This window comes from Pygocentrus nattereri, chromosome 6 (assembly GCF_015220715.1).
Source record: "Pygocentrus nattereri isolate fPygNat1 chromosome 6, fPygNat1.pri, whole genome shotgun sequence".
Taxonomy (NCBI): Eukaryota; Metazoa; Chordata; class Actinopteri; order Characiformes; family Serrasalmidae; genus Pygocentrus; species Pygocentrus nattereri.
Window position 1 is genome coordinate 43,449,299 of NC_051216.1, and position 27,350 is coordinate 43,476,648.

The 27,350-nt window shown below is 39.3% G+C and overlaps 2 protein-coding genes across 4 annotated transcripts in view; one reads left to right on the forward strand and one right to left on the reverse strand.

Moving 5' to 3' along the window:
* arhgap20 (Rho GTPase activating protein 20) overlaps positions 1-18,152 on the forward strand; it is a 21,413-nt gene extending 3,261 nt beyond the window's left edge. For 2 of the 3 annotated variants that reach the window (XM_017703002.2, XM_017703004.2), the window contains exons 4-15: positions 3,023-3,172; positions 4,708-4,749; positions 5,371-5,455; positions 5,552-5,629; positions 6,221-6,287; positions 6,504-6,662; positions 7,649-7,827; positions 9,038-9,202; positions 9,513-9,631; positions 11,577-11,757; positions 14,092-14,200; positions 15,640-18,152. In XM_017703002.2, coding sequence (XP_017558491.1) covers positions 3,023-3,172; positions 4,708-4,749; positions 5,371-5,455; positions 5,552-5,629; positions 6,221-6,287; positions 6,504-6,662; positions 7,649-7,827; positions 9,038-9,202; positions 9,513-9,631; positions 11,577-11,757; positions 14,092-14,200; positions 15,640-16,931 — 2,626 coding nt within the window. In that variant the 3' untranslated portion in view covers positions 16,932-18,152. The remainder of the gene's footprint in view (positions 1-3,022; positions 3,173-4,707; positions 4,750-5,370; positions 5,456-5,551; positions 5,630-6,220; positions 6,288-6,503; positions 6,663-7,648; positions 7,828-9,037; positions 9,203-9,512; positions 9,632-11,576; positions 11,758-14,091; positions 14,201-15,639) is intronic. The other variant, XM_017703003.2, reaches the window with a different exon arrangement.
* A 557-nt stretch (positions 18,153-18,709) lies between these two features.
* Positions 18,710-26,706, reverse strand: fdx1 (ferredoxin 1). Its single transcript, XM_017702969.2, has 4 exons — positions 26,524-26,706; positions 21,275-21,399; positions 19,564-19,702; positions 18,710-19,463 (listed from the first exon to the last, which is right to left on the reverse strand). Exons 1-4 carry the CDS (start codon positions 26,658-26,660, stop codon positions 19,349-19,351), a joined length of 516 nt encoding a protein of 171 aa, XP_017558458.1. The 5' UTR covers positions 26,661-26,706; the 3' UTR covers positions 18,710-19,348.
* Between the last annotated feature and the right edge of the window lie 644 nt (positions 26,707-27,350).

The window sequence follows — 27,350 nt, forward strand, 5'->3', positions numbered from 1 at the left end:
CAGTAGGGCAAAAGATGACAACTTTATTTTAATGAGCCCAGATTTAGTCTGCTTATAAAATTTGTTTGTACCAAAATCATAATTCATAATTTATTTTTATATTGCCATTTTCCAGGCTCTCTTCATTCCTTACACATAACGCTGCTGTTGGAAGAAAACCTCATATCTCCATTTTTGACGTTTTTAAGTTTCTGACATAATTTGAAAATACCTGTGGCACTTTACATGATGAATTGACTAAACGAATCAGCCCAAAATGACTTGGAAAAAATTCTGGTTCCATTGGCTTACGTTAAAAGTAAAGTAAGTTTTTTCCTTCTCTGGTAAAGTTACCATTTTGGAGATATAAGGTTTTCTTGTGATAACGATAAACTTTATATTACTATGTATATGCAGTGGCTTTTTTTAAAAACATTGCACCGCTTTATCTGAAAATATGAACATACATTATCTAGAAGAGCCTTCATTTTGTCGAAAATGTAGTTGGTTTCAGTGTCAATCCAAAAGTGCCTTGCTGCATTTCACACCAGTGCTGCTCACTTATTTCCAGTACTGCCATCTGTTTTCACACATGCACAGATTAAGAAATCTGAAAGAAATCAGAGTAAGAGCTCACAGCACTGAGAAATCAGAAAGAAATCAGAGTAAGAGCTCACAGCACTGAGAAATCAGAAAGAAATCAGAGTAAGAGCTCACAGCGCTGAGAAATCTGAAAGAAATCAGAGTAAGAGCTCACAGCGCTGAGAAATCTGAAAGAAATCAGAGTAAGAGTTCACAGCCCTGAGAAATCTGAAAGAAATCAGAGTAAGAGTTCACAGCCCTGAGAAATCTGAAAGAAATCAGAGTAAGAGTTCACAGCGCTGAGAAATCTGAAAGAAATCAGAGTAAGAGCTCACAGCACTGAGAAATCTGAAAGAAATCAGAGTAAGAGCTCACAGCGCTGAGAAATGTGAAAGAAATCAGAGTAAGAGCTCACAGCCCTGAGAAATCTGAAAGAAATCAGAGTAAGAGTTCACAGCCCTGAGAAATCTGAAAGAAATCAGAGTAAGAGTTCACAGCGCTGAGAAATCTGAAAGAAATCAGAGTAAGAGCTCACAGCGCTGAGAAATGTGAAAGAAATCAGAGTAAGAGCTCACAGCGCTGAGAAATCTGAAAGAAATCAGAGTAAGAGTTCACAGCCCTGAGAAATCTGAAAGAAATCAGAGTAAGAGTTCACAGCGCTGAGAAATCTGAAAGAAATCAGAGTAAGAGCTCACAGCACTGAGAAATCTGAAAGAAATCAGAGTAAGAGCTCACAGCGCTGAGAAATGTGAAAGAAATCAGAGTAAGAGCTCACAGCCCTGAGAAATCTGAAAGAAATCAGAGTAAGAGCTCACAGCGCTGAGAAATCTGAAAGAAATCAGAGTAAGAGTTCACAGCCCTGAGAAATCTGAAAGAAATCAGAGTAAGAGTTCACAGCCCTGAGAAATCTGAAAGAAATCAGAGTAAGAGTTCACAGCGCTGAGAAATCTGAAAGAAATCAGAGTAAGAGCTCACAGCACTGAGAAATCTGAAAGAAATCAGAGTAAGAGCTCACAGCGCTGAGAAATGTGAAAGAAATCAGAGTAAGAGCTCACAGCCCTGAGAAATGTGAAAGAAATCAGAGTAAGAGCTCACAGTGCTGAGAAATCTGAAAGAAATCAGAGTAAGAGTTCACAGCCCTGAGAAATCTGAAAGAAATCAGAGTAAGAGCTCACAGCGCTGAGAAATCTGAAAGAAATCAGAGTAACAGTTCACAGCGCTGAGAAATCTGAAAGAAATCAGAGTAAGAGCTCACAGCGCTGAGAAATCTGAAAGAAATCAGAGTAAGAGCTCACAGTGCTGAGAAATCTGAAAGAAATCAGAGTAAGAGTTCACAGTGCTGAGAAATCTGAAAGAAATCAGAGTAAGAGCTCACAGCGCTGGGAAATCTGAAAGAAATCAGAGTAAGAGCTCACAGTGCTGAGAAATCTGAAAGAAATCAGAGTAAGAGCTCACAGCCCTGAGAAATCTGAAAGAAATCAGAGTAAGAGCTCACAGCGCTGAGAAATCTGAAAGAAATCAGAGTAAGAGCTCACAGTGCTGAGAAATCTGAAAGAAATCAGAGTAAGAGTTCACAGTGCTGAGAAATCTGAAAGAAATCAGAGTAAGAGCTCACAGCGCTGGGAAATCTGAAAGAAATCAGAGTAAGAGCTCACAGTGCTGAGAAATCTGAAAGAAATCAGAGTAAGAGCTCACAGCGCTGAGAAATCTGAAAGAAATCAGAGTAAGAGCTCACAGCCCTGAGAAATCTGAAAGAAATCAGAGTAAGAGTTCACAGCGCTGAGAAATCTGAAAGAAATCAGAGTAAGAGCTCACAGCGCTGAGAAATCTGAAAGAAATCAGAGTAAGAGTTCACAGCGCTGAGAAATCTGAAAGAAATCAGAGTAAGAGTTCACAGCACTGAGAAATCTGAAAGAAATCAGAGTAAGAGCTCACAGCGCTGAGAAATCTGAAAGAAATCAGAGTAAGAGCTCACAGCCCTGAGAAATCTGAAAGAAATCAGAGTAAGAGCTCACAGCGCTGAGAAATCTGAAAGAAATCAGAGTAAGAGCTCACAGCGCTGAGAAATCTGAAAGAAATCAGAGTAAGAGCTCACAGCCCTGAGAAATCTGAAAGAAATCAGGGTAAGAGCTCACCTGCACTAATAAATCTGATTACTGAGCTAAAATCCAACTCTTTTTATCAGATTTCTAGATCAGAGTTTCAGAGTATGCTGTTTACACGACCATTTGAATAATCAGATAACTGCAGAAACATGATCATAATCAGATTCTTGAGGCATGTAAACACACTTGTGGCCTTTTTCTCAGTAGTAGCCTCAGGCTCATTACCATTGTGTTAATATTTCTGTACAGTACTGTTGTGTTTATGCTGAACGTCTTGTATGCTCTGGATAGACACTGTCATATTGTTCTTATGCGTGTGTGTGTGTGTGTTTGATACTGTTCCTGTGTTCTCTCAGGTCCTGTTCTCAGGTCAAGCAGAAGGCGTGTGTGCGTGTATGTGAGATGTGGACGGCCAGCTGCCTGGACGAGGTGTGCGAGAGCACCACCAGTCCAGACACGAGCTTTGTCATCGGCTGGCCCACATACAACTGTGTGGCTACTTTCAGGTATGTGTTCACATGACATATGTGTCATATGACAGATGGTGGTGGATTAAAGGTTTGATAATATTAATAATTGTATTAAAGGGCCCATTTCCTACATTTTTCTTGTGTGTAAGGTCCACTTATAATGTTTGTTTGGGTTTATGTACCAAAATATAATTCAGTTTATAACACCGCTCTTTAAAATTAACCAGTCTTTGGCAGTTATGTTTGTGACATCACAAGTACAGTGATTTCAGAACAAGCTTAGTTTCCGTATATGGACAGTGTGGACTGAGGAGTAAACAGCATGCTTAGAAACTTTGACAAAGTTTGCATGCTATGTAATAAAAACGTGAGGAAAATTCAGATTAAGCAGAAGACGTTCCCGTTCCCTTTAATACTGACACGACTGGGTCCCACTACATTTGGATGGCCCCGTACTCTATAAACACACACACACACACACACACACACACACTCCTTCTAAACCACTTATCCTTCTGGGTCACTGGGGGAACTGGAGCCCATCCCAGCAGTCATTAGACAGAAGGCAGGATACACCCTGGATAGGTTACCAGTCCATCTGTGATTGGTGTCCAATCTGGTGATTATTAATAGTGTTAGGATAAGGATTAACAACAAGGGTATGGTTAAGATTCGGTTCTGTATGGAGGTTAAGAGTTGAGTAAGAGTGAGTGTTGGGTAAAATAAAGGTGAAATTGATTAAGTTAAAAGACAAGTTGAAGGGGAATTCCACGATTTTCTGAAATACATTTACATTTACAGCATTTGGCAGACACTTTCATCCAGAGCGACTTATAATTTGATCATTTTTTACACAGGTAGGTGAAGATAGTGTTAGGAGTCTTGCCCAAGGACTCTTATTGGTATAGTGTAGGGTGCTTCCCAAGGCAGGGATTGAACCCCAGTCTACAGTGTAGAGGGCAGTGTTGGTACCTACTACACTATACTAAAATATCACTGCAGAATTCAGTCACTGAGGTCATTTAGAGTGGTTTTCTGTGAGACTGTATAAAGAAATGTATGTCCACAACTCAAATATATCCATTTTATTTACTATCCTGAATGACCAGTGTTGATAATGATTAAATACTGGTAAATCAGAGAAAAAAATGTTTTCATTGGATACTACTCTGCTTACGACACCCTGCATGAGCTTAAAAATATATTTTAGACCAAAACCTTCTCAAAACTATCATAAAACCATGGCAGCAGGTGGTGTAGTCATAACTACTTCATGTGACAACTCATCTGAAAGAACTTTTAGAGGCAGTGGACGCTTCAGATGTCTGGTTCCCATCACCACCACTACGTTGTTCCTCTACAATGAAGCATTTAACATCAAACCACTCTGAATGATTTTGTTCATGTCTCAATGATCAAATCATACAGAAAAAAAAAATCTCAGTAGAATTTCCGTTTAAGCATCTACAAAGCATCTACAGTTGGCTGTCCAAATAAAGTGTAACCCATAACTGCACTAATAATGGGGCAAATATGTATTTATGGGGTTTCTATATTTCCTTTCTCTCTAGCACGGCATCCCAGAAAGAGAGGTGGTTCTCCCTACTTGAAAGGTAATGAAATCTCATACCGCACTATGGGCCAGTTAGTCAGACTCAGATTAACCTAAAATGGTGAATCACTATTGACACTGCAGCTTAGTCCAAGACTAAGCTTGAACCATGTTCAGGAAACCAACCCTATTTGTCCAGAAGTTTGTAGACACCTGCTCATCCAACGTTTCTTCTGGAATGAAGGGGATTAATAGGGAGTTTGTTCTGCCTTGCTGCAGTAACAGCCTCTACTCTTCTGGGAAGGCTTTATACTAAGTGTTGGAACATTGCTGTGAGGTTTTGATGGCAGCCTCAAGAGCTTTCGTGAGGTCGGGGCTTGATTTTGGATGATCAGCTTTGGCTCACTCCATCTAAGATTGAGCTCCATCACTACAGAGAACATGGTTCCATTGCTTCACCACAGAATACTGGGGGCTTTAAACCCCTCTAGCTGACACCGGGCATTGGGCAAGGTGACCTTAAGTTCATGTGTCAGCAATAGGTGCATCTTTATGTACTTTTAGAAGGACTGTCTGGATTCATTTGGACATAGACTGTCCAAAGAAACCATAGAAACATAGAAAGAAACCAAGTTCTCTTTTTCTTTCTACTCATTTTCTCACATTTGCTCCCTCAATCCAGCTGTATACAAGAGGAGAAAGAGCATGATGACCCCAAAGTCATCCCACTCAAGATATATGTGAAGGATGCTGGGAATTGTGCCTACGTAAGGCAGAGATTTTATGTTTTATGTGCATTTTTCTGAATACAGTGTGTCTGTACAGGTGATATGAGTGTGTAAATGTACTTTTCTAATTGTTAGGCAAAAGCTCTCTCTGTCAGAAATACAGACTGCACCTCTGACGTTATCAACGCAGCGCTACAGCAGTTTGGATTGCCGGTGAGTGTCTCACTGGAAGCTGAATTTTCCCAAATTTTTTTTAGAAAAAGGGTTTGACGTACTATGGTACTGTGCAAAAGTCAGAGACTACCTCTCATTTATTTAATTTCCACTCAGAACTGCTGTTAAGTACAAGTTATTCATATATGTATGTATATATATATATATATATATATATATATATATATATATATATATATAAAATCATCAGAAGGGGGGTTTAAAACCTAGGCCGGCCTAGTGTTTCTTTAAAGAGCTGCGTTTCAAAATGAACTGCTTTTGTGATGTCACAAACATCAACAGATTTACATTTCTGCCTGCTCAGCCTGTGACAGTGACATGTTTAGCTGCTCATTCACATTGAAGTTATAAGAAGTGTTTCAGGCCAGACTGCTTTCTGAATGCAGCCAATTACAAGAACAGCGGTTATTTACATGTATTTAAAGGCACTGTAGCAAAAAGCCAGGCTGTTTAATTATAAAGGATAAAGAAAGGTTGGAAAATGATCACGTAACAATAACTTTTGACACATAAACCCTACAAAAACGACATAAAAATGTTTATGATTTCATCTTATGTGTCCACATTCAGGGAACTGTGAAGGACTTTCAGCTGTGGGTGAGCTCCAGTAAGGATGAGGCTCCGTACCCTCTGATTGGTGAGGATGACAAAGTCACTGCAAGTTATACTCCACCAAATATTCAATATAATTCAATATAAATAGTGTAATGAGTGTAATTAATGACATTCAGTGGAATATAAAATTCATAGAGCTCTATTTCAGTATATATAACACTAGCTAAAGCTCGTTGTAAGGTTCATATAAAATATTTGTGGAAATTTGTGCAAGACAATTGAAATTTTACCCCTTCAGGTCATGAGTTCCCGTACAGTATAAAGATGAACCACATACTGGCGCTGCAGCAAGATGGAGAGATGCTTCCTCACCACCAGGTGGCGCTGCTGTCTGATGATACACGCTGTCAGTTCATCCTTAGGCCTTGTAGAGTGAACTGCAACCGCACAGTATCAGGTGACGCCACAAAATATGACTTATTCTAACAGTGTCCATTCCTCTTCCATCTTTTTTAACTTTCAAAATGACCAGGACAAGTTAACCAGTCATAGCCACAGTGCATAAACTAGCATTCGAAAGTTTTGAGTCAATGGGCCTCATTCACCACCATCTTTGTAAGTTTTTTAATTAGTTCTTGAGGAAAAAAACACACCCACACACACACACTCATTTTATATTTTATATATATATATATATATATATATATATATATATATACACACACAGTATATACAGTGTATGTATGTATGTGTGTATATATATATTTTGGTCAATTTAGTCAATTGTTTTACGTTTTATATATATATATAATGTAAAACAATTGACTAAATTGACCAAAATGTTATAAAAATAGACACGAGTGGCTCCTAGGCAGATGATAGCTCATTAAATAGCTCTTTATTAATAAATTATAAATAATAGCTATTATTTATCATTTAATCTCATTTATCTTCATTTAATATCATTAAACTTTTTGTTGTTCCTGAAAAAAGTACCTGAACTATTGAATTGGGGCCAGTTGTGGGCTGGAGGTTAGGGAACTGGGCCTACGACCGGAAGGTCGCCGGTTCGAGCCCCAGAGCTAACAGTACATGATTGAGGTGCCCTTGAGCAAGACACCTAACCCCCAACTGCTCACTGGGCGCTGCGAATAAGGCTGCCTACCGCTCCAGGCAAGTGTGCTCACGTGTTTCACTTGATGGAGAGGTTAAATGCGGAGGTTAAATTTCCCCGTTGTGGGACTAATAAGGGTCACTTAATTCAATTCAGTTCATTTGAATTACATTCGGTTTCTAGTTTTCTTTTTGTAAGTCATTATTATATTTAAAATAACAAATGTTATTATATGATTATATATTATTATATATAAGTAAAGGTAATGTGTGTGACTGCTCCTCATTCTCTTTACGGCTTGATCTCTCTCTCTCTTTTCCTTCTTTCAGATGAACCCAGGATTAAGAGAAAGGTGCCATTGTTTACTTGGCCATTCAGACGGAGCTCCACCACAGACCTGGACAGCCACCTACAATCATCAACATCTCCTGACTTCACTGCTGGCTGTCTGTTTGGACAGCCACTCAGTGATGTAATCGTTGACAACACCCTTCCTCCACCCATCAAGGTGAGGAACAACATAAATACAACATCAGTTCATTACTTGTTTTTATTTATTAGAGACAATAGCTCATCTGACGCTGCACAGTTTGTGTTGGTCAGAGGATGCTGCCCACAGGACGCCGTTGGCTGGATATTTTTGGTTGGTAGACTATTCTCAGTCCCGCAGAGACACTGAGGTGTTAAAAGGTGTTTGATCCACTCAGACCAGCACAACACACACTAACACACCACCACGTCAGTGTTACTGCACTGCTGAGAAAGATCCACCACCCAAATAGTACCTGCTCTGTGAGGGTCCATGGGGGTCCTGACCACTGAAGAACAGGGTAACAGAGTATCAGAGAAACAGATGGACTACAGTCTGTAACTGTAGAACTACAAAGTGCAGCAATACAGTAAGTGGAGCTGATCAAATGGACAGTGAGGTGTACTTAATGAAGTGGACAATTGTTGGGTATTTAACAGAAACTACAAAGAAGCAGTAACTAAATAAAATATTAAAATTTTCAGCATTTATTGTGTCCACTCTTCATCTTTATTACAGCTTCCATTCTTTTTCAGTTTTCCAAAAAATCTACAGGGCTATTTTTCCATTACATTTCCGAAGTTCAGTCTTAGAAGTTGACTGTATTTTTTGATTCTCACAATCCGAGTAGTTCCAAGCACATTCAGTGGACTCTGGGGTGGTCAGTCCATTGTTCAGCTCCTTTGTTTGATGTGTCCGTCTCCTTTTCTCAGCGAGGTTCTTCTTGAGCAGCTACACGTCCTTTCAGACCCACAGCACTGAGTGGTCTTCTCACAGTGGAAGGATGGACAGAAACTCCTGTGGATGTTTTCAGATCTGAAGCAGCTTGATTTTCTCCTCTCTCTCAGAGATGAAAGCTTTAAGTGCTGTTGATCTGACAGTTTTGGTGTCTACCAGGTCTTGAATGGTTGTTAGGGGTTTTTGAACTTCAGTTTTAGAAATTCCTGGGGGGTTTTTTTCACTCATTTTCCTTGGACTTTCTCCTACCTTGTGCAAGTGGATTATCTTGTATCTAATCTGAGCCATTATGATTGGAAATTAAACGAGTGAAGCTACTTTCTGACTTTTGCACAGTAGTGTGCATGTGATGTATCATCAGAATGTCTCCATATATCATGATGTTACACTTTTTACCATATCGCCCACCCTCTGCATATCTCATTAGTAATAAACTGTGGCTGTATTCCAGGACATGCTGCTGTGTTTGAGTATTGAGGGTGCTGCGACTTGTGGAATATTCCGCCGCTCTGCCGGGGTGAAGGCCTGCCGGGAATTAAGAATGAAACTGGACTCCGGTACCTACCACCACTGCCTCAACGAAGAATCTGTATTTGTAACTGCGGCTGTTTTTAAAGTACGTAGTGCTTTTGTATCCTGTTTTTAAAAGCTATTCACATATTTCGTTTGAAGCACTTAGTATCTAGTAAACGAGTTATCCCCATATCTTTGCTGGCAGGCATTTCTCACTTTGTTTCACATGGATGTGTTTTTGTTGTAGAACTATTTTCACAGTCACACCAAAACAGTAGTTTGTGATTAGTGGTTTGACTATCAGGCAGATCTTCTTGTCAAAGCAGGCAGTTCTTGGCCATGTTGAGTGATGAAACCTGCCAGATTCTCCAGTAATAGTCTGATACTTAACTCAGTGTGTGTTTGATTACTAGGAGTTCCTGCGTAATATTCCAGCTAGTCTGTTGTGTGAAGATCTCTATGACCAGTGGCTCAGAGCAGTGGAGTGCAATGCAGAAAGAGGAAACGAGAGCAGCGTGCAAGAAGTGCAGAGGTGAGCTCTAAGTATCTAAGTAAATTATATATTAGGGAATTGTAGAATATGGGCCTTTTAGGGTATTAGTCAAGACATTTGCTGTATAATTTACAGTAAAGTTTGCCCAATGTTTGGATTACAGTCTAGCTTTAGGGGAGGGTGTCTCTCTATCTGTCCAGATCTGTTAAGCCAGGCTTACACTAAACAATTTTGGGTCATTTTTAGGCCAAATTTGGTCAGAGCCGACTGAATTTTAGCATTGGGCTGAATTTCAACTTCAGCAGTCATTTCAAGATCAGCAGTCATTTGCTGTGCAGTGCGAGGAGGGAAGTGATACCCGATTAACTGTCTGAATGAGCTCGGACTGAGGTGAATGCTAGTTCTGTTACATCAGCTAACACACACTGTGCTGGCAGACATGGCGGAGTGATGAGAGGAGAAGGACGGCCGTCCTACCCAAACAGAGAGTGAGGGCAATTGTGCTGTCTCGGACTCCCGGCTACAGATGTTTTTCATTTAATTTAATTTTTTTATTATATCTTTATTTAACAGGCTAATCACCAGGGATGCACTGAAATGAACATTTTTGACCGAAACTAAATAAAATGAAACATTTGTACAGAATACCGATCACAGTTTTTCGCTAATTAATTTTCATGAATTTTGCCACTTTTTTCACCATCGCATAAATTAAATAGGCTAAACGTATTTTTGACTTGGTTTTGAAAGAAAAATCAATTACTAAACTGCAATGTAAAAATATTTATTGAACACTGAACATTTTTTAACATCGCAGCAGACATACTAACAAAGCACAATGACTTAAATAAATTAGCAGGGGGAAAAAAATTGCCCCAGCCCCAGTAAAAGTGAAAAAAGAGAAAAAGAAAAGAGAGAGAGAGAGAGAGTGAGTGAGAGAGAGAGAGAGATGGAGCTGGAAACTTCAACACACTGCTCCGGTGTGACTCGCTTGTAAAAATAACGCATTAAACTGGGTTTTAGCCTAGAGCAGTTGGCACTAACCCTGGCGTTCTACTCTGGTTCTGTCTATGGCCAGGAGCTAGAAAAATTGCGTCATTTGTTCAGTATAAATTATTAGGTCTTTTCACTTATTTTTGGCTAATTTTGGTTGCCGAATATTCGGTGCATCCCTAGTAATCACACTGAGATTAAAAATCTCTTTTACAGGTGAGCCCTGGTCAAGAAGTCACGTCAAGTCAAAGTTTGTTTATATTGCGCTTTTTACAACAGGTGTTGTTACAAAGCAGCTTTACGGAAAAAATCTGGGTCTGAGCCCGCAGTGAGCGAGCCAGTGGCAAGGAAAAACTCCCTAAGAGAAAATAACCAAGGCAGCACACAAAACTATCTACAAAAGAAGCACTACAGCTATTCTTAGGTTATAGAACTTTGGGCCTGCCGGTGGGCCATAGCCATTTAAGGGGCTAATAGAATGATTTTTAAAGTCATCTTTGTGAAATAGGCTGTAGCAAGACTGCCATGTTCATCAACACCTGGTTGTAGTTTCAGTGCACAGTGTGGTGCAAGTTAGCAGAGCTGTTGTAGCTCAGTTTCTCAGCGTTTTTGCTCTGTCATAGACAGAGCTGTCTGTAGAGACAGCGTTTAACATGCATTGTGAGCACCCATGTCACAGCAGGTCAGTTGGACTGAGCATTTTTGTACAGGGTGAGCCTATAAATCGCAGGCTTTAGCTGTACATCCATTATCTTAGTACTAACAAAGTACTGAAATCCCATAGGGACACTAACAGAAATTAGCTTTGTCATAGAGGTAGTTTTTGATCATTTGTGACTGGCTCTAACACTCACAGTTCGCCATTGCTCTCTGTATCCAGGACCGCCTTCCAAATTCAGATTTTATTGTTTTAAGGGAGCTCAAGTCTTTTCACTCCACTGTAATTTGGCTGGGTTTGCGCTATAAAGCCTGATCATGTCTCTGTTCTCAGGCTGATCCAGCTCTTACCTAAGGAGCACTGTCTGTTGCTGAAACACGTGATAGCAATGCTTCACTACGTCCAGAGCCATGCCGACCACAACCAGATGAACTCCTCTAACCTGGCCGTGTGCATCGCCCCGAGTCTGCTGTGGAGTAACTCTTCGCTCACTCTGCAAGAGGACACCAAGAAGGTAGACCTGCGCAGTCTTGAGAATTTGTTATTAATGGCAGGAAGTTTTTTTTTTTTTTTTCAAAATCCTGTTTATTTCAATCACTGAGATGTAATGAAAGTCATTCAGAGAGGTTTGAAGTGAAGTGATGCATTATAGAGAAACTTAAAAGCTCTGATTTCTTTACTTACGAGCGCTAATTTCTTTACTTACGAGCTCTGATTTCTTTACTTATGAGCTCTGATTTCTTTACTTACGAGAGCTAATTTCTTTACTTACGAGCGCTAATTTCTTTACTTACGAGCGCTAATTTCTTTACTTACGAGCTCTGATTTCTTTATTTATGAGCTCTGATTTCTTTACTTAAGAGCGCTAATTTCTTTACTTACGAGCGCTAATTTCTTTACTTACGAGCGCTAATTTCTTTACTTAGGAGCTCTGATTTCTTTATTTATGAGCTCTGATTTCTTTACTTACGAGCGCTAATTTCTTTACTTACGAGCTCTAATTTCTTTATTTATGAGCTCTGATTTCTTTACTTATGAGGGCTAATTTCTTTACTTACGAGCGCTAATTTCTTTACTTACGAGCTCTGATTTCTTTATTTACGAGCTCTAATTTCTTAATTTATGAGCTCAGATTTCTTTACTTATGAGCGCTAATTTCTTTACTTACGAGCTCTGATTTCTTTACTTACGAGCTCTGATTTCTTTATTTATGAGCTCTGATTTCTTTACTTATGAGCGCTAATTTCTTTACTTACGAGCGCTAATTTCTTTACTTACGAGCTCTGATTTCTTTATTTACGAGCTCTAATTTCTTAATTTATGAGCTCAGATTTCTTTACTTGAGCTGTGATTTCTTTATTTAACGAGCTCTAATTTCTTTACTTACGAGCTCTAATTTCTTTATTTATGAGCTCAGATTTCTTTACTTGAGCTCTGATTTCTTTACTTGCTCTGATTTTTTTTACAGTGGTGGTTGGGAGTTATAATGTCTTATTAGACATTACGCTGAAATAGCCATTTTATTTTATATCAAAAGTGGCCAGTGACCTGATGTCCTTGTGTTCTTTCACATGTTGGCTCAAAGTTTTTTTTTTTTTCTTTTCTTTTGGACACACAGCAACTGCCATTTTCTCATTTTCACAGTTTTGTTCTAACTATTGTCTGTAGTTTTTGTGATGTTTTCCTAATGAACTGGCACTGAATGAATGACTTTTTAAAAATAAAAATCCAAGAGAGGTTTTTGCTTTTCTTCAGTTCACTTTGAGCTGTGTGGGGCTAAATTTGGTGCAGGTGACATCAGATCTGCTAGTAGTACCAATCAGATGTATATGTACGTCAGCTACTCGCGTTCTTCTCCCTCGCTTGAAGTAACTGCTCTCCAGCTGTCCCAGACAAAACTCCCAGCAAGTCTGTTATTTAAGCGTTTCCAAATTTGTTAACGTTGCTTGTTGTGAAGGTTTATTACGCCGTTGTTTATAGTGTAGCTAGACGCTGCTTCCTACCTGCATTAGCCACCTGTTTGCAGGATCCTATAAACTGACTTCTCCATAGGAATAAAATAATACTTTAGCTTAGTGTTATGTCAGCTACATAAGCATACATAGCCAGAGTGGAATATTTGGAGCATATATCTATTATTCAGTTGTAATATATTGTATGTGTTAATTATATACAACATTTTAAATTTAAATCCATGTTGTCTGGGGTTTTAGACCAAAACATTTTCTCAGAACTATTGCAAAACAAGGTGTGTTTACAAGCACTCATAATTGGATTTCTGCAGTTATCTGATTATTCAAGTACTCATGTGAAGAGCATGCTCTGATTTCTTAGATCGGCGTTAGGTCTAGAAATCTGATTAAGAAATCTGATAAAGAGGCTGGATTTTAGATTATAATTATATATTATAAATAATTAGATTTCTCAGTACATGTGTACCTTACTCAGATTTCTTTCAGATTTCTTAGTCTGCACATGTGTGAAAACAGATGGCATGCTTGACGAAATGAAGGATTTAATTATTCTTCATCTTCTAGATGATGTATGTTCATATTCTCAGGTGAAGTGGCTTGTTTTAAAACAGAAGCCACGGCATAAAGTTTGAGTTTTACATTATGTTTACATCACACCTTCTTCTGTGAGTTTATTGACTGGTTGCAAAGCAGAAATCTGATTAATCCTCATTATTTGATTACTCACAAGTTAATGCGTTGCTCATATTACCGGGAAAAAAAAAGATCTTTATAAAATTTTTATAAAATCTTTATAAAACACAGCCTAGATATCAGTTTGAAAACCATTGCATTAAAGATCTTGTGGTTTTTATGAGCCTCTGAACTACCAACAGGTTTGCGACCTTGTTCGCTTCTTGATTGACAACTGCCATTCTGTATTTGGGGAGGACATCACATCTCTTATTGACCTTTCTTTGGACAGCAGGAGGAACTGCAGATCTGGTAAGTACAATAACTCACAAACAATACTTCAGTTCATAGTGCAGCTAGTATGCCTAGCTGTCCTGATGAGGTCATAGAAGTGGAAACCAGAGAAAGTAGAACGAGGTCGACATCTGACTTAAATAAAAAAGAACACAGAGGTAAAGTAAAGAGATAAGGCAAAGTAATCCTAATCTTAAAACTAAAGAGCTTATAGCATAAAGCTATGCTTACCTCTATAGCTATGTGCTTTCATATGAGGGCTTACACAGTAAAGAACATCTGGAAAGTATAACATTGGACACAAAGACTTCAGTTTAAGGAAAAAAATCGAAGAAACAAGGCAAAAATTGCTCACACTGTTCATAGGCACTGCCATTTTTGTGAGTATATATGCATTCTAATATTGATGTTTGCAACGCGTCCCAAAAAGAACTAAGAATGTTGTTAAATATTCAGAAAAATGAATAAAATAGGTGATGCAGTCATGCTTTGGGATTGAAGGACCAGCTTGGAAAGACTGGAAAGCAAGAATGGATTGAGGCTCCGACTGCTTAAGAACAATTTTTCTTGAGAAGTTTTGCAAGGATTTTTAATTTTATGGTGCGTTCAATCGTCAAAAGAAAAATCTCTGTGTGTAATAAAGTAAGACCAAAAGCACTACTGAATGCCCATGACTTTCCACCCCTAAGATTGGGCTCACAAATACAAACACTGTTCATCCACATCCACAATTGCAAGCATGTCCAAAAATGCTGCCAACTTCTCTGGGTTCGAGCTCATCTGAAGTGCACAGATGCTGTAGAAATGTGTATTTATGAAAATGATAGATAGCGTTCTCTGGTCCACGTATGTAAAAGACCGTCCAGATTCTTACCAGCATAAAATTCAAACGCCAGGGTCTGACATGGTGTGGGGAGGTATTGGTGTCTGTGGTGTAGGTTACTTGCAAAACTGTGAAACAATGAAAGATATATACACATTTTGGAGCAACAGATGCTGCTTTTTAGATGCCATCTTTTTCAGGGAAGTCCATGCTTATTTCCGCCTGACAATGGCAAGAAACACTCTGTCTTCCTGTCTCCTATTGAAAACTGTGGTGCATTAAGAAGTGCAAATACAGTGATGAAGACTATATGGTTGTGCAGCTATAAATAAACATGAATTTTTGTTTTGGTGCCTAGTTTACATTTCATTCTATACTGTATTTTATTATCATATAGCAGTTATTAATACAAGTGATTCTAAACATTTATACTTTTATAACTTTTAACCTTTTAAACTGATATGATAGCTACTATGTAGCTAAAGACGTTCACCACAAAGGAGCCTTTTGCACCAGTCAGGACCAGTTTAATGAGATTAAATGTAGCAGCATAATTGGTGAATGGAAGTGAAATGAACCCTGACAAATTACATTGAAGTTACCATGCCATAACCATTTTTTCCATCGTCTCTAGCAGGTTCTTTGCGGCATTTTTCAGACTCCTGTTATGACAGTCTGGAGAATGAGCTGAATGCTGAACCTGAGGATCTTCCCTCGATCCGCCTCAACATGCTGAGCCAAGATTCGCTAATCTCTCTGAGTGACTGTGATCTTGACCAATCAGAGCTTGACGTTGAACCTGACTCCTCCCTACCACTTGCTCGAATCAAGACCTTTACACCTACTGTACGTCAACTTCGGCCTCAGAAATTGCGTCGCTGTTCTGAGCCGGCCTTGGTGGGCCATGCCCCCTTGAGCCTGGAAGTACGTAAGGCAAGCCTTGATAGCAGTGCCATGCAAGAAGAAATGAGGGTTGAGGATGGTAAAGACAACGTGTTCCTGGAACACGGCTTACGAAACCTGAAGCTAACATGCAGAGGGGGCAGAGTCAGCCAACATGGGCGACAAAACTTGCGATTGAGCAACACTGGATCCAGTTTGTCATCCTCTGCAAGTTCTTCCTCATCTGTGAGCTCAATGGAAATTTCATCAGACAGTGTTTTCTCTCAAAGTGATGAACACTGTGGCGCTCTTGGTCCCCAAGGTTCTTCACTGAAGTTCCAATCTGAAGTACCTTTGCAGAAGAACCACAATTGTTTACATCCAGTTACCTTGACAGAAGGGTATCCATCACAAGAACCAGGCAGCTTTCAGATCCATGGGGGATCATGTGTCAAGCATCTTTCTTGCAGGGCCAGCAAACCTCCATCTTACCAGGAGGCGTTATTGTACCTTAACAGAAGTCCTCCAGCACAAATGCTGAAAAATAGTCCCCTCCCACAAACGTCATCTATGCAGCTCTTCCATGAAGAAAAGAGCCTTTTCTACAGGGGTCCAGCACCCTGCCCAATAGTGGAACCCCAGAGTCCCTCAAATCGCCCAACTCTTAGCACCAGCTGCTCTGAGGCTCACCCACGGTCAGACAAAGCCATTGCAAATCTGGACCCTTGGGCAGACAACGAGGTTTTCCTACCTCAGAGTGTGTTTTTTGGACAGAGCTGCAGGCTGACATTGCAGAGGTCCAGGCTTCTATCTCAGGACACAGTACCCACTCTTCCTGGCCCTCTCTCAGGCAGGTCCAAAGGACTTGGCTCCCATCATTCCACCAGGCAGAATGCCCAGAACTCTTTCATAAAGCCAGCCTCTAATGGACTGGGAGTGGTCAGGGGTTTGGAAGACCTGGACCAGTGCAGTGGTGGACTGTACTGTGGTCAATGGGGTGAAGACCTGGAGCATGGACTCCAACCAGAGGAGTCCTATGTTTAAAGACAGCACTAGAAATTTGCATCATGACAATTTTTGCTATTTGAATACTGTGCATTTTTAATTCAATAGTAGTCTAAGATCCCAAAACTGAAATTAATATAAAGAAAGAATGAAAACACAAAAAGTTTAGGACTCATTTGTTGCATGACGCCAGGACAAGAAGTGATCCATACTGTACCCGTACTTGCTTGTGTCCTGACATTCTCTACAGTCAAAAACTTATTTGAAGATTATCCAACAAATATATTTCATTTATTTATATTATATAATATTATATAAACTAATCATACAAATATCAGATTAAGTAAACAAATTACAATACGAGCTTGAATAGCCTCATATTTGAATAACCACGCCCATGTCTAGTAATCACACACTTGTTGAAAGACATTTCCTTGTAATGTGCTTTCTATTATACAGCTTTATATAGTACAGTTATATATTGCTCAGTACTTTCTGTAAGTCAGACTTATGTTAATGGATAATATAAGTATTCTATTTTGTTCATATATTGTCTGACCATGGAAACCATATGTTTTGTAACTTAATGCTCATAGTGGGCCTCGTATTGTATTTATGTATTTCTTAGCTTAATAAAAAAAGACTGAATTTCCATAAGTTTGATCAAATTTTCTCAAGCGCCTAAAACATGTGTACAGTACTGTATTCATACAGTGGTGTCCAAAGGTTTTGGTGACCCTGGTTGTATGTTTTGATGATTTGCAAAATACAAAAAATTGTATTTGCAGAAGTTATGGCACCTTTTATATATATATTGTCCCCCCCCCCAATATGTTAAACACAGCAAAAAGAGGTTAACTGAGAGTAAATGAACTCTGTTTTGTGAATAACTGTTGTTTACCTTGTCTGACCATTAAAATACATTCACTTTTAACTTCATTCTCTGTATTTTATGCACAGTGTATTTACATGTTTCTAAGATTTGGCTTAATAAAAAATAACTGAATTTTATAGCACTGCTGAAATTTCAGACCTCATCTGAAATCAACAGCTGCATGTAAAAGCTGGAAACTGTTGTCAGTGAACATGCACATGTACATATAACAGCACAGTCCAAACGTCCTTTTTATGAAGGCCCACTTTATTTTTATTTAGGTGTCTTTTTTAACAGCATAATATCCTATCCATGCAGTACCTTAATATTAATGCTATACCTCTACACTCACTCTAAAGGCAATGATTTGAAAGGTCTAACAAAAATAGACATCAGTGAAAGTGCTGCAATCCTGGGTTTGTCCACAGTAGACCCCATTTGTATTAGGCATGAGCACTTTTTAAAACCATGGTATTAAGTCATGGGATTAAGTGTGTTTTTGTTTGTAAAAAAAACTATATGACATTATAATAAATGCTGATAAACATAAACAGTAAAAACCCAATGATATACATAAAATCACTACTTGTATTTGTATATTTGTTGTATTTCTTGTAATATTGTGTTTTTCAAATAAACACTTATTGCCCAAATAAATTGCTTTTCTAATCTAATCAAATTTTTCATAGGTGCTTAGAATTTTTGCATAGCATTTTATATTTAATTTATATTTAGTATTTTATATATAAATATATTCTTACAAATATTATTATAATATAAGTAAATGTTTTATGTGTTAAATTCGGCAAATGTGCACTGAAGTTTACACAATGTCAGATTAAGTTTTGTCCCTGTAGTGGAAGTGTTAGTTATTATTGTCACTTAGAAAATTGACAAAACAAATTGCACTTATCCTGGTTATTAGTGAGCCTTTTAAAAAACAATCCATAAAGAAAATGTACAGATCTTTTAAAACACTTCAAACTGGCAGTTTTAATATTAAGATCTCAAATGCATGCAAAAATTCAGAATTGCACAACTTTCTGAATTTCAAATGTTCATGAATTTTTCATGAATTTCAGAATTTTGTGTCATGATCTCATATTTTAAAATCACATATCAGTAATTTAATTGCATTACACATGTATTGGCAGTATGCAAATGTAATGTAAACAAAAAACAGGTTAGGTACTTCAGAGACAAAACAGCTGTTAAACAACATTTGATTTCATTTCATTCAAATTTGTTACATTTAAAGTCAATATTTGTAGTTTGTGGATTTATAGAACATAGTTACATGTTTATTTATTCATTTTGAGCAACATATATATTACAGTGCCTTTTATCTTCCACTAAATTCCAGTCCTCATAGAGCTCTACTTATTTCTATGTTGTACTATTTTAACAGTATAACAAAGAAGCTTTAGCCACTTTTCATGTTGATGACAACGTCAAAGTTCAGACAGTTCACATCTGCTGAGCTCTTTATGTCTGTGCAGAACAAGGGTGGTCAATATGTTTTGGTACAAACATGAAAAGGGTCCAAATTGGAGGTGTGGTCTAACACAGAGGGGACAGGGCTTCAAGGGGCAGAGTCTTTGTCATTGGTCTTCCTAGCATCAGTCACTGCCTTAGGCACACACACGACCATCCCGTCCAGAATTTTACTCACACACACCTGGCAGCCCAGCCGAGACCTGAAACACACACCAAAGACCAGCCATCTAAGCTCCATCCAGGTCTGAAGCTGTAATGTAACGGTGGACAGTAGGTCAAAAATGACTGGCTATCACTCACGTGGGTGTCAGTCCATAGGCCAAGTCCAGCATGTCCATCTCCTCATCAGATATGGAGGTATCAGCAATTAGTTTATTATAGACCTTCTCTTCGAAGATCAGGTGGCATGTAGAGCAGGCTAACGTTCCCTCACATGCACCTGTGAACACAAATAACATGTTTTTATAAATTGTTTAAATACAAGGGTTTCATGCATACGTGTAAAAGTTTGCACACCTCTGATCAAATTACATATTTGACATACAAATTTGACATAATTTGAAAATTACTTGGAAAACATACTGGTTCTGTATACTGGTGTCAAGTATACTGTATACTTGATATGGGACAACACTATAGAAATGAAACCTGGATGTAGCTTAAAGTAGTCAGTGTTTAGCTTGTATAGCAGTACAGATTTACTCTCCTCTGAAAACAACAACACACAGCCATTAATATCTGAATAGCTGCCAACACAAGTGAGTCCACCTCACAGTGAATATGTCCAAATTGTGCCCAATTGTGTCATCGTCCCTTAACCAGAGTTACATGGTTCCAGGTATGAATGGGGAGCATGGCTGTAAAATTCGGTGGCCAAGGTCATGCAGCGGTTTTTCAGTTTTTCAAAGAAATCTGCAGGAATATTTTTCTACATCTCGAAAGTTCAGTCTTAGAAGTTGGTTGGAGGTTGGTCATTATTGGGTGATGCAATGCAGTGTGAGTGTGTGTGTGTATATATATATATATATATGTATGTATGTGTGTGTGTGTGTGTGTGTGTGTGTGTGTGTGTGTGTGTGTGTGTGTGTGTGTGTGTGTGTGGTCAGTGTAAAGTCTAAATAGTTTAGTGATAATATTGTATACACACACACACATATCCATACATATGCCTGAAAGCCAGATTAGTTCTCCTTAAAAAGGGATTTAGTATATCTGCTAGCAATCATCAGAACAAAGAAATTCTAAGAATTCCTGACCAAATTAGTTCATTGTTAACTGTAGGAGTTTTGCCTGGTGTCATTTTCCCAGGTTGAGATGCAGTGAGTGACTGTGGAATATGCTAATCATTTTCATATAATGAATCCATGCATACATACACCTAAAGTACTGCTGTATATTGTGACCGTCTGAACAAAACCATGCGTCTCTCTTTTTGCTTAATTTAAAAACAATTTCAAAATGTTTCTTGCCTTTTACCTATGTTTGCATAATGGAAGAACCAATAGAAATGGTCCAAAAACAGTGGGATTGTCCTTCCCCTGAGTTTTTCCCCTTCCCCTGACAGCGATTTTTATATATATATATATATATATATATATATATATATATACACACAAATAATAAATAGTGATTTTCTGGATGTTAGTGTGTTTGATGTTTAACCATTTCCAAACCTCTCCTCGAGGAAGCCCAGTATTATATGTAGTTAAAAAGGAAATGTGTGTGTGTGTGTCAAGGAAAAATATGGACCCAAGAAATTCTTGTTACTTTTTTTTTTTTATGTTTATTTGAATTATGAATATGACTTTATTCTAATGTATATTGTGATAAACTCACTGCTGAGTTCAATTGCTTAAAAATTTGTTTAGATGCTTAAAACTTTTGCCCAGTACTGTAAACATATCAACAGTTATGAAGGCTAAACTGAGCAGGTTTCAGTGAACAAATGTAAAAAGAAGCATATTGATATGTCCTGATAACCACTATTGATTCCCAACTACAAATAACTTACCAAATCCTTCAAAGTCTAAATTTTTGTTGACAACAACGTCAAGCAGCGAAACTCCAGTTAAAGTGTTGACTGAGATTCTCTTTCCTTCACGATTTATGAAGTGAATGGTTGCCCTCTCCTCTGCCCTGCAACAAGAGAAAGAAAAGAGGGATCAAAGAAGTGCTTTAAGCAGAATTGTTCAGGCTGTTAGCCACGCTTTCTTTGCAGAGATCACTTTTACTCATCACTATTCAAATATCCCACCAGAAATGGGAAAAATGGAAAGTAAGCTGCAAAAAAACAGCATTCTGAATTTCAAGTTTTTGTGATGTCACAAAAACTACATATCCACCTATTGAGCCTATAGTAGCCTTAAGCCCTGCCCTTTCACACTGAAGCCATAGAGTGTTTAAGCCAGGACTACTTTATGATTGAGACACAATACAGGGCAGCCAGCATGGACTGTGGTTATTGACATAGCAGTATTAAAGGGACAGTAACAAAAACAACTTGAGTTGGGAAATGAAAATGAATTATGACTGTTTTTGTTTTTGATACGCAAATGGACTTCAGTGGAAGAAATACAAAAAAGGCTTCTATACAGGTTAGTCAAAAGTCACAGTACACCGTTTTATTTCAGAAACGAAAGGGAAAATGACAGATCTGAATACCCCAGCAAGAAACGGGTGAGGGGGCCCATCTTTTAGGCTTTGTCCGGAACGTGGCCGCCATCTTGAAAGCCGTCATATTGGATCAAGGGCAAGTTCTTCTAATGGGAAGGTGGTGATGTAGCAGATCAGAGAAGACCAGAATTGTCTCAGGAATTGATTGCCGCAATCAGATTTGCAATATCTCTTGTTCAGAAGTTATCAACACAGAAAGTTGCAACAATGTGCTGTCCCTGGTGCTGAACACAGAGCTGAAGGCGCAGGATCCAATAGTTGTGAACCTGCATGAGAATCTCTAGAGAAATGCTGTCACAAGCCTCCACGATGCGATGCTGAAGGTGGTGTTTGTTACGGATTTTCTCAGCATGCAAAATTAGTTTGAGAAGATCCCAGAGATAAAAGTCAATAATAACCCTGTATAATTAATTCATTAAGATTCAAGACTCAAGCGTGTTACTGTGATATGCACAGCAGAACAGGCAGTTACACTATACAATGAAATTCTCACTTTGCTGTTTCTCCATTTGCCAAATATAATCTTAAGAGAATACAAAAAGAAGAAAATATAAGAATAACTCTAAAAACAGTAGTAAAAAGTAAAAGTAAAAATGTACAGTATGTGCAAAGTTGAAATAAAATTAAAGATACACTTGCGTATGTGCAAGTATGTAGTGTAGCTGTTCATAAAGTGCATCAAGTAACAGAACTAAACAGTAAACAATATTGTTCTGTGCAGTAATGGATGTAAACATTAGTGTTCTGACAGCAGCAGTACAGTGTAGGTAAGGTGCTGTTATTGAGTGTGAGGTTAAACCAGTTCAGAATGGGAAGTTCGAAGAGGTAGTGAGTGAGGTGTTCACCAGCCTGATGGCCTGTGAATAGAAGCTGTTGGTCAGTCTTGTAGTCCTGGACTTCACACTCCTGTAGCATCTGCCTGAAGGTAGGCGTGTGAAGAGTGTGCTGGGGGTGTGTACTGTCCCTGATGATGTTTTGTGCCCTCCTGATGACCCTGGCGTGATAAATGTCCTGTAGTGAGGGGAAGGCTGCTCCTGAGATGGACTGGGCAGTTTTGATGACACGCTGGAAAGCCTTCCTGTCCTGAGCAGTGCAGTTTCCATACCAGACCGTGATGGAGCTGGTGAGAACACTCTCGATCGTACACCTGTAGAAGGTGCTGAGAATTTTGGCTGGCATGGCAAATTTCCTCAGTCTTCTCAGAAAGTTCAGTCGCTGCTGGGACTTCCTGATGACGAGGTGTGTGTTGTGAGACCAGGTGAGATCCTCACTGATGTGGATGCCGAGATATTTGAAGGTTTTCACCGTCTCCACCTCTGTCTCACCAATGAACAGGGGTGTGTGCAGCTCCCGCTTCCTCCTTGGATCAACAATCATTTCATTGGTCTTGTCTGCATTCAAGGAAAGATTGTTGTTATGACACCAGGCCACCAGCTCAGCCACCTCCAGTGTCTCCAGTGTCAGTCTCGTCCCCACCAGTGATCAGTCCAACGACTGCAGTATCAAAACATTAAATGAGAGATGAAGCTAGATCAAAGGTGAGTCCTCGGCTAACTGAGGCCTCTTTCCCACTGCCGAACAGTTGTGAGGACAGAGGACAACTGTTCCAGTGGCATTTCCATACGGACACGGCTCAGCATGGAACATTTACAAAAAACAGGCTCACTGGTTGGTTCTATGTTTATTGTTTTATTTCAAACCCCAAAACAAACAAATAAGTTCAGTCCGCTCACACAGACGCCAAATAAAATACATTTAAATTCACCATGTTAAATACACTCAAAGCTTCAACCTAACATCAATTTTTAATGTTAAACAGTGAGGGAGAGTAGCTGGTTAGCATTAGCTCAGCTAACACGATAACAGCTCTGCTCACCACAGAACTGGTTCGATTCTGACTGACAAAACCTTCACTGACGCAAGTTTAGATGATAATGACTCAAATTCTGAGGAAGCGCTATTGTGTTAGAGGGACAGGAAGCCGAAATTAAACCGGTTCTGTGGTGTTTGGATCTGCAGCATGTTAACTAAGCTAATGCTAGCTGGCTCCTCTCTCCTAGCTAACTTAGCTAGTGAGAACCAAAAATGACCCTGATACAGGTTCACCTTGACTAACTGTTGCTCTGCTATCACAAGTATGCACGATAACTTATTTCAGCAAGAGCAAAGTTGACTGATTGGTGTTGGAGTGACAGAAAGTGGAAATAGTTATGTAGTGTTTTAAGCGAGCTTGCCTTCCACTGCAGTACAGGCTCAGTTCCAGTGAACCGACACTTTAAAAATACATCTTTAAAGCCTCATATCTGAGATCACAAATTCAAATGTCTGGTGTTGAATTGACAGAAAAAGCATGCTAAAGTGACAGGTGTTGGAGTGACAGCCAGAATCTATAGTGTGTTGCGGTGGACGTTGCGCGTGTGGGTAACAGAATGTTAGTAGTTAACCACTATTTCGTGTAGTTTTCTTCAGTAAGTCCTGGTTCTGATTTAGCAGCACAGCAGATGGAAAAAGAAACCGCAACCGGACTCACAAGTCAGCACCAGCACAGAATGGCTTAGTACAGCCCTGAGAACCATCTAGCTAGAGGCCAAATTGTAGTTTGTCATTTAAAGCCCAGCAAATCAAATGTTAGGCATTTTATAGTACTTTGTAAGGCTTATAAACAGTTTTATCTGCCATCATTTTTTAGGGTTTATGCAAGTTTATGCTAGTCTAATGCTGGTTTAGCAGGTCACCCAACATGCTCCTGCTGGTTGACTAGCGTACCAGCATCTAAAACACAACATGTGCTTGTTTTGCTGGCGACTAGACCTTTATTTCATTTCCAGTCAGAACAGCCATTAAGTACAAATTATTCATGTTTCAGAGTCAGAAAAAAAGCTTAAAACATATATTTAAAATAAACACACAATACCGTTGCAAATTTCGTTCTTTTCAGGAGACTCGCGTTAGGTTTTTTTAAAGAAATCTGCATGGATATTTTTCCACACCTCCAAAGTTCAGTCTTAGAAACTGGCCGTATTTTCTGCTTCTCACAATCCAAATAACCACAAACCCATTCAGCAGTGTTAAGGCCTGGATTCTGGGGTGGTCAGTCCATTATTCTGAGAATACCAGCAGCATTTCTCAGAATCTCTAATCTCCCTGGAAATATCTCCTGAAAAATGAATGACTTGTGCTTAATGGCCAGTTTAAAAATTAAATAAATGAAGGGCGCTCTTTGAGTTTGAGTACTGTGTACATAACTCATATGCAAAGTATTATTGTCACATATAGGTATTTACAGACATATAATCTGACATAACATCCTGACATTGTGTAAAAAAAAAAAGTCTTTGTGTGTTTGTGTGAACCACCTGCTGTGTTGCTTGTTGAGCTGTTGCGGGGGGGTTTGGGGGGGCTGCAGTGCTGGGAAAGTAGGCCATAAGCTGCATTAAGAACCTTAGCCTAATCCAACTTTCACATTTTGAAGTCTTTCTTTCAGTGTGAGGAGAAAACTGAGCCTTTGTCTATACAAAGAAAATGATCATATCTTTTTATAAACTTGTTTAAAAAATATAATCATCTCTTTTTCAGAGGTGAGTAGGAAGTGTACTGCATGAAGTAGCTTTTGAACTTAAAAAGTAATCGAGTTAACTTGAAATTTTGAGTTAAATGAATTTGTAATATTAACAGAAGAATAATTTGCTTTATGTTTGTTAACTATATAAAGTTCGGAATGTTGAACATTTCAAGTTAACCTGGTTACTTACTTTTTAGGCGTAAAAGCAAAACAATTTGCTGCATTTGTGCATCTTTCTGAGTATTCTGCTATGATAATAGTTTTAATGTTAACTATAAAACAATATCAAAGCACAATTTCACAATTGACACTGCCCGAAATGTCATAAAGGGAAACTATGGAAGTCAAAGCAAGATCTGTAAGATCAAGAAAACTCCTGAATAGAGCTGCTTGTATGCTGGCCAGAAAGACAAAGCAAAACCCCCATATGACAGCAAAGGACCTGCAGGGAGGTTAGGAGTTGTGCACAGTTGTCCTGTGCAGATTTGCTTACAAAATCATGATCTGCATGGAAGAGCCTTCAGAAGGAAACCTCACCTGTGACCTCATCACGAACGCCAACGTCTTCAGTATGCAAAACAACATCAAGACACAGCAGAGGCATTATGGAAACAAGTGCTGTGGACTGACGAAGTATAAAAGGAACTTTTTGCCCGCATTCAACAAAGCATATTTGGAGAAAAGGAGCAGCATTTGATTGTCACCTCTCAAGCAGGAGTGGATCTATTATGCTTTAGGTTTGTGTGGCAGCCAGAGGTACAGGAGACATTGCACAGGTAAATGGAAGCATGGATTCTGCTACAATTTTACAGGGAAGAAATTCAAGCTGAAAAGTGTCTGGCTTCTACAACAGGACAATGACCCAAAACATACCTCAAAATCCACCAAGACCTACTTCAAGAACTTCAAAAACTGTGACAACAGAGGTTTTAGTAAAGTAACAGCCATTTCACAGTGATGTTCACAAAATCAACTGCAGTAACACACTTTTACATCAATCCGCAGAAGCATATGTGCCTTCGTACCTGAGTGCTTGGCCTGAGCTCACTCCTCTAGTGTTCCTAAAAATGCAGCCGGGCCGTCGGGTGCGTCCACATGTTGTTGCTCGGGCAACAGTCAGGCCCAGCAGGAGCAGCCTGGAGGAGAGAAAGGATGCAGACATGGCAGAAACACTCCACTGCAGAGGGAGGCTAGAGAGAGGCAGAGTACAGAAATGACTGGGCCTCTCATCATGAAGGGGCTTTATTATGCACCTCCTTCTCCCCCTCATCACATGCAGCTCTCTCTCTCATAATCTCTCTCTCTCTCTTTCAGCCCCCCCCTCGACTTTAGTCTTGTGCTCTCTCCCTCTCTCTCTCTCTCTCCCTCTCTCTCTCTCAGCTGTCCCTCCGACTTTAGTCTCTCTCTCTCTCTCTCTTTCAGCAGCCCCCCTGACTTCACCCTTGCTCTCTCTCTCCGTCTCTCTCTCTCTCTCTCTCTCTCTCTTTCAGCCCCCCCCTCGACTTCAGTCTTGTGCTCTCTCCCTCTCTCTCTCTCTCTCTCTCTCTCTCTCTCCCTCTCTCTCTCTCTCAGCTGCCCCTCCGACTTTAGTCTCTCTCCCTCTCTCTTTCAGCAGCCCCCCTGACTTTAGCCTTGCTCTCTCTCTCTCTCTCTCTCTCTCTCTCTCTCTCTCTCTCTCTCTCTAGTTCAGGTTCGCTTTACTGACATGATAAAAGTACATTTATATTGTTAAAGTGTTGCAATCACTTGTACTTTCTCTCACTCTCATCCCTTCTTCCTAAGCCCCTCTGTCTTTTCTCTCTCTCATTTATGCTCTCTTAACCCCCCCCTCTCTCTCTCTCTTTCCCTCATA

Coding starts and splice junctions, on each gene's coding strand:
- fdx1 (XM_017702969.2), bottom strand. CDS start 26,660: ATGTCTGCATCCTTTCTCTCCTCCAGGCTGCTCCTGCTGGGCCTGACT. Junction 21,400..26,523: donor AGCTCAGGCCAAGCACTCAG/GTACGAAGGCAC, acceptor CTCTTGTTGCAG/GGCAGAGGAGAGGGCAACCA. Junction 19,703..21,274: donor TTTAGACTTTGAAGGATTTG/GTAAGTTATTTG, acceptor TTGTGTTCACAG/GTGCATGTGAGGGAACGTTA.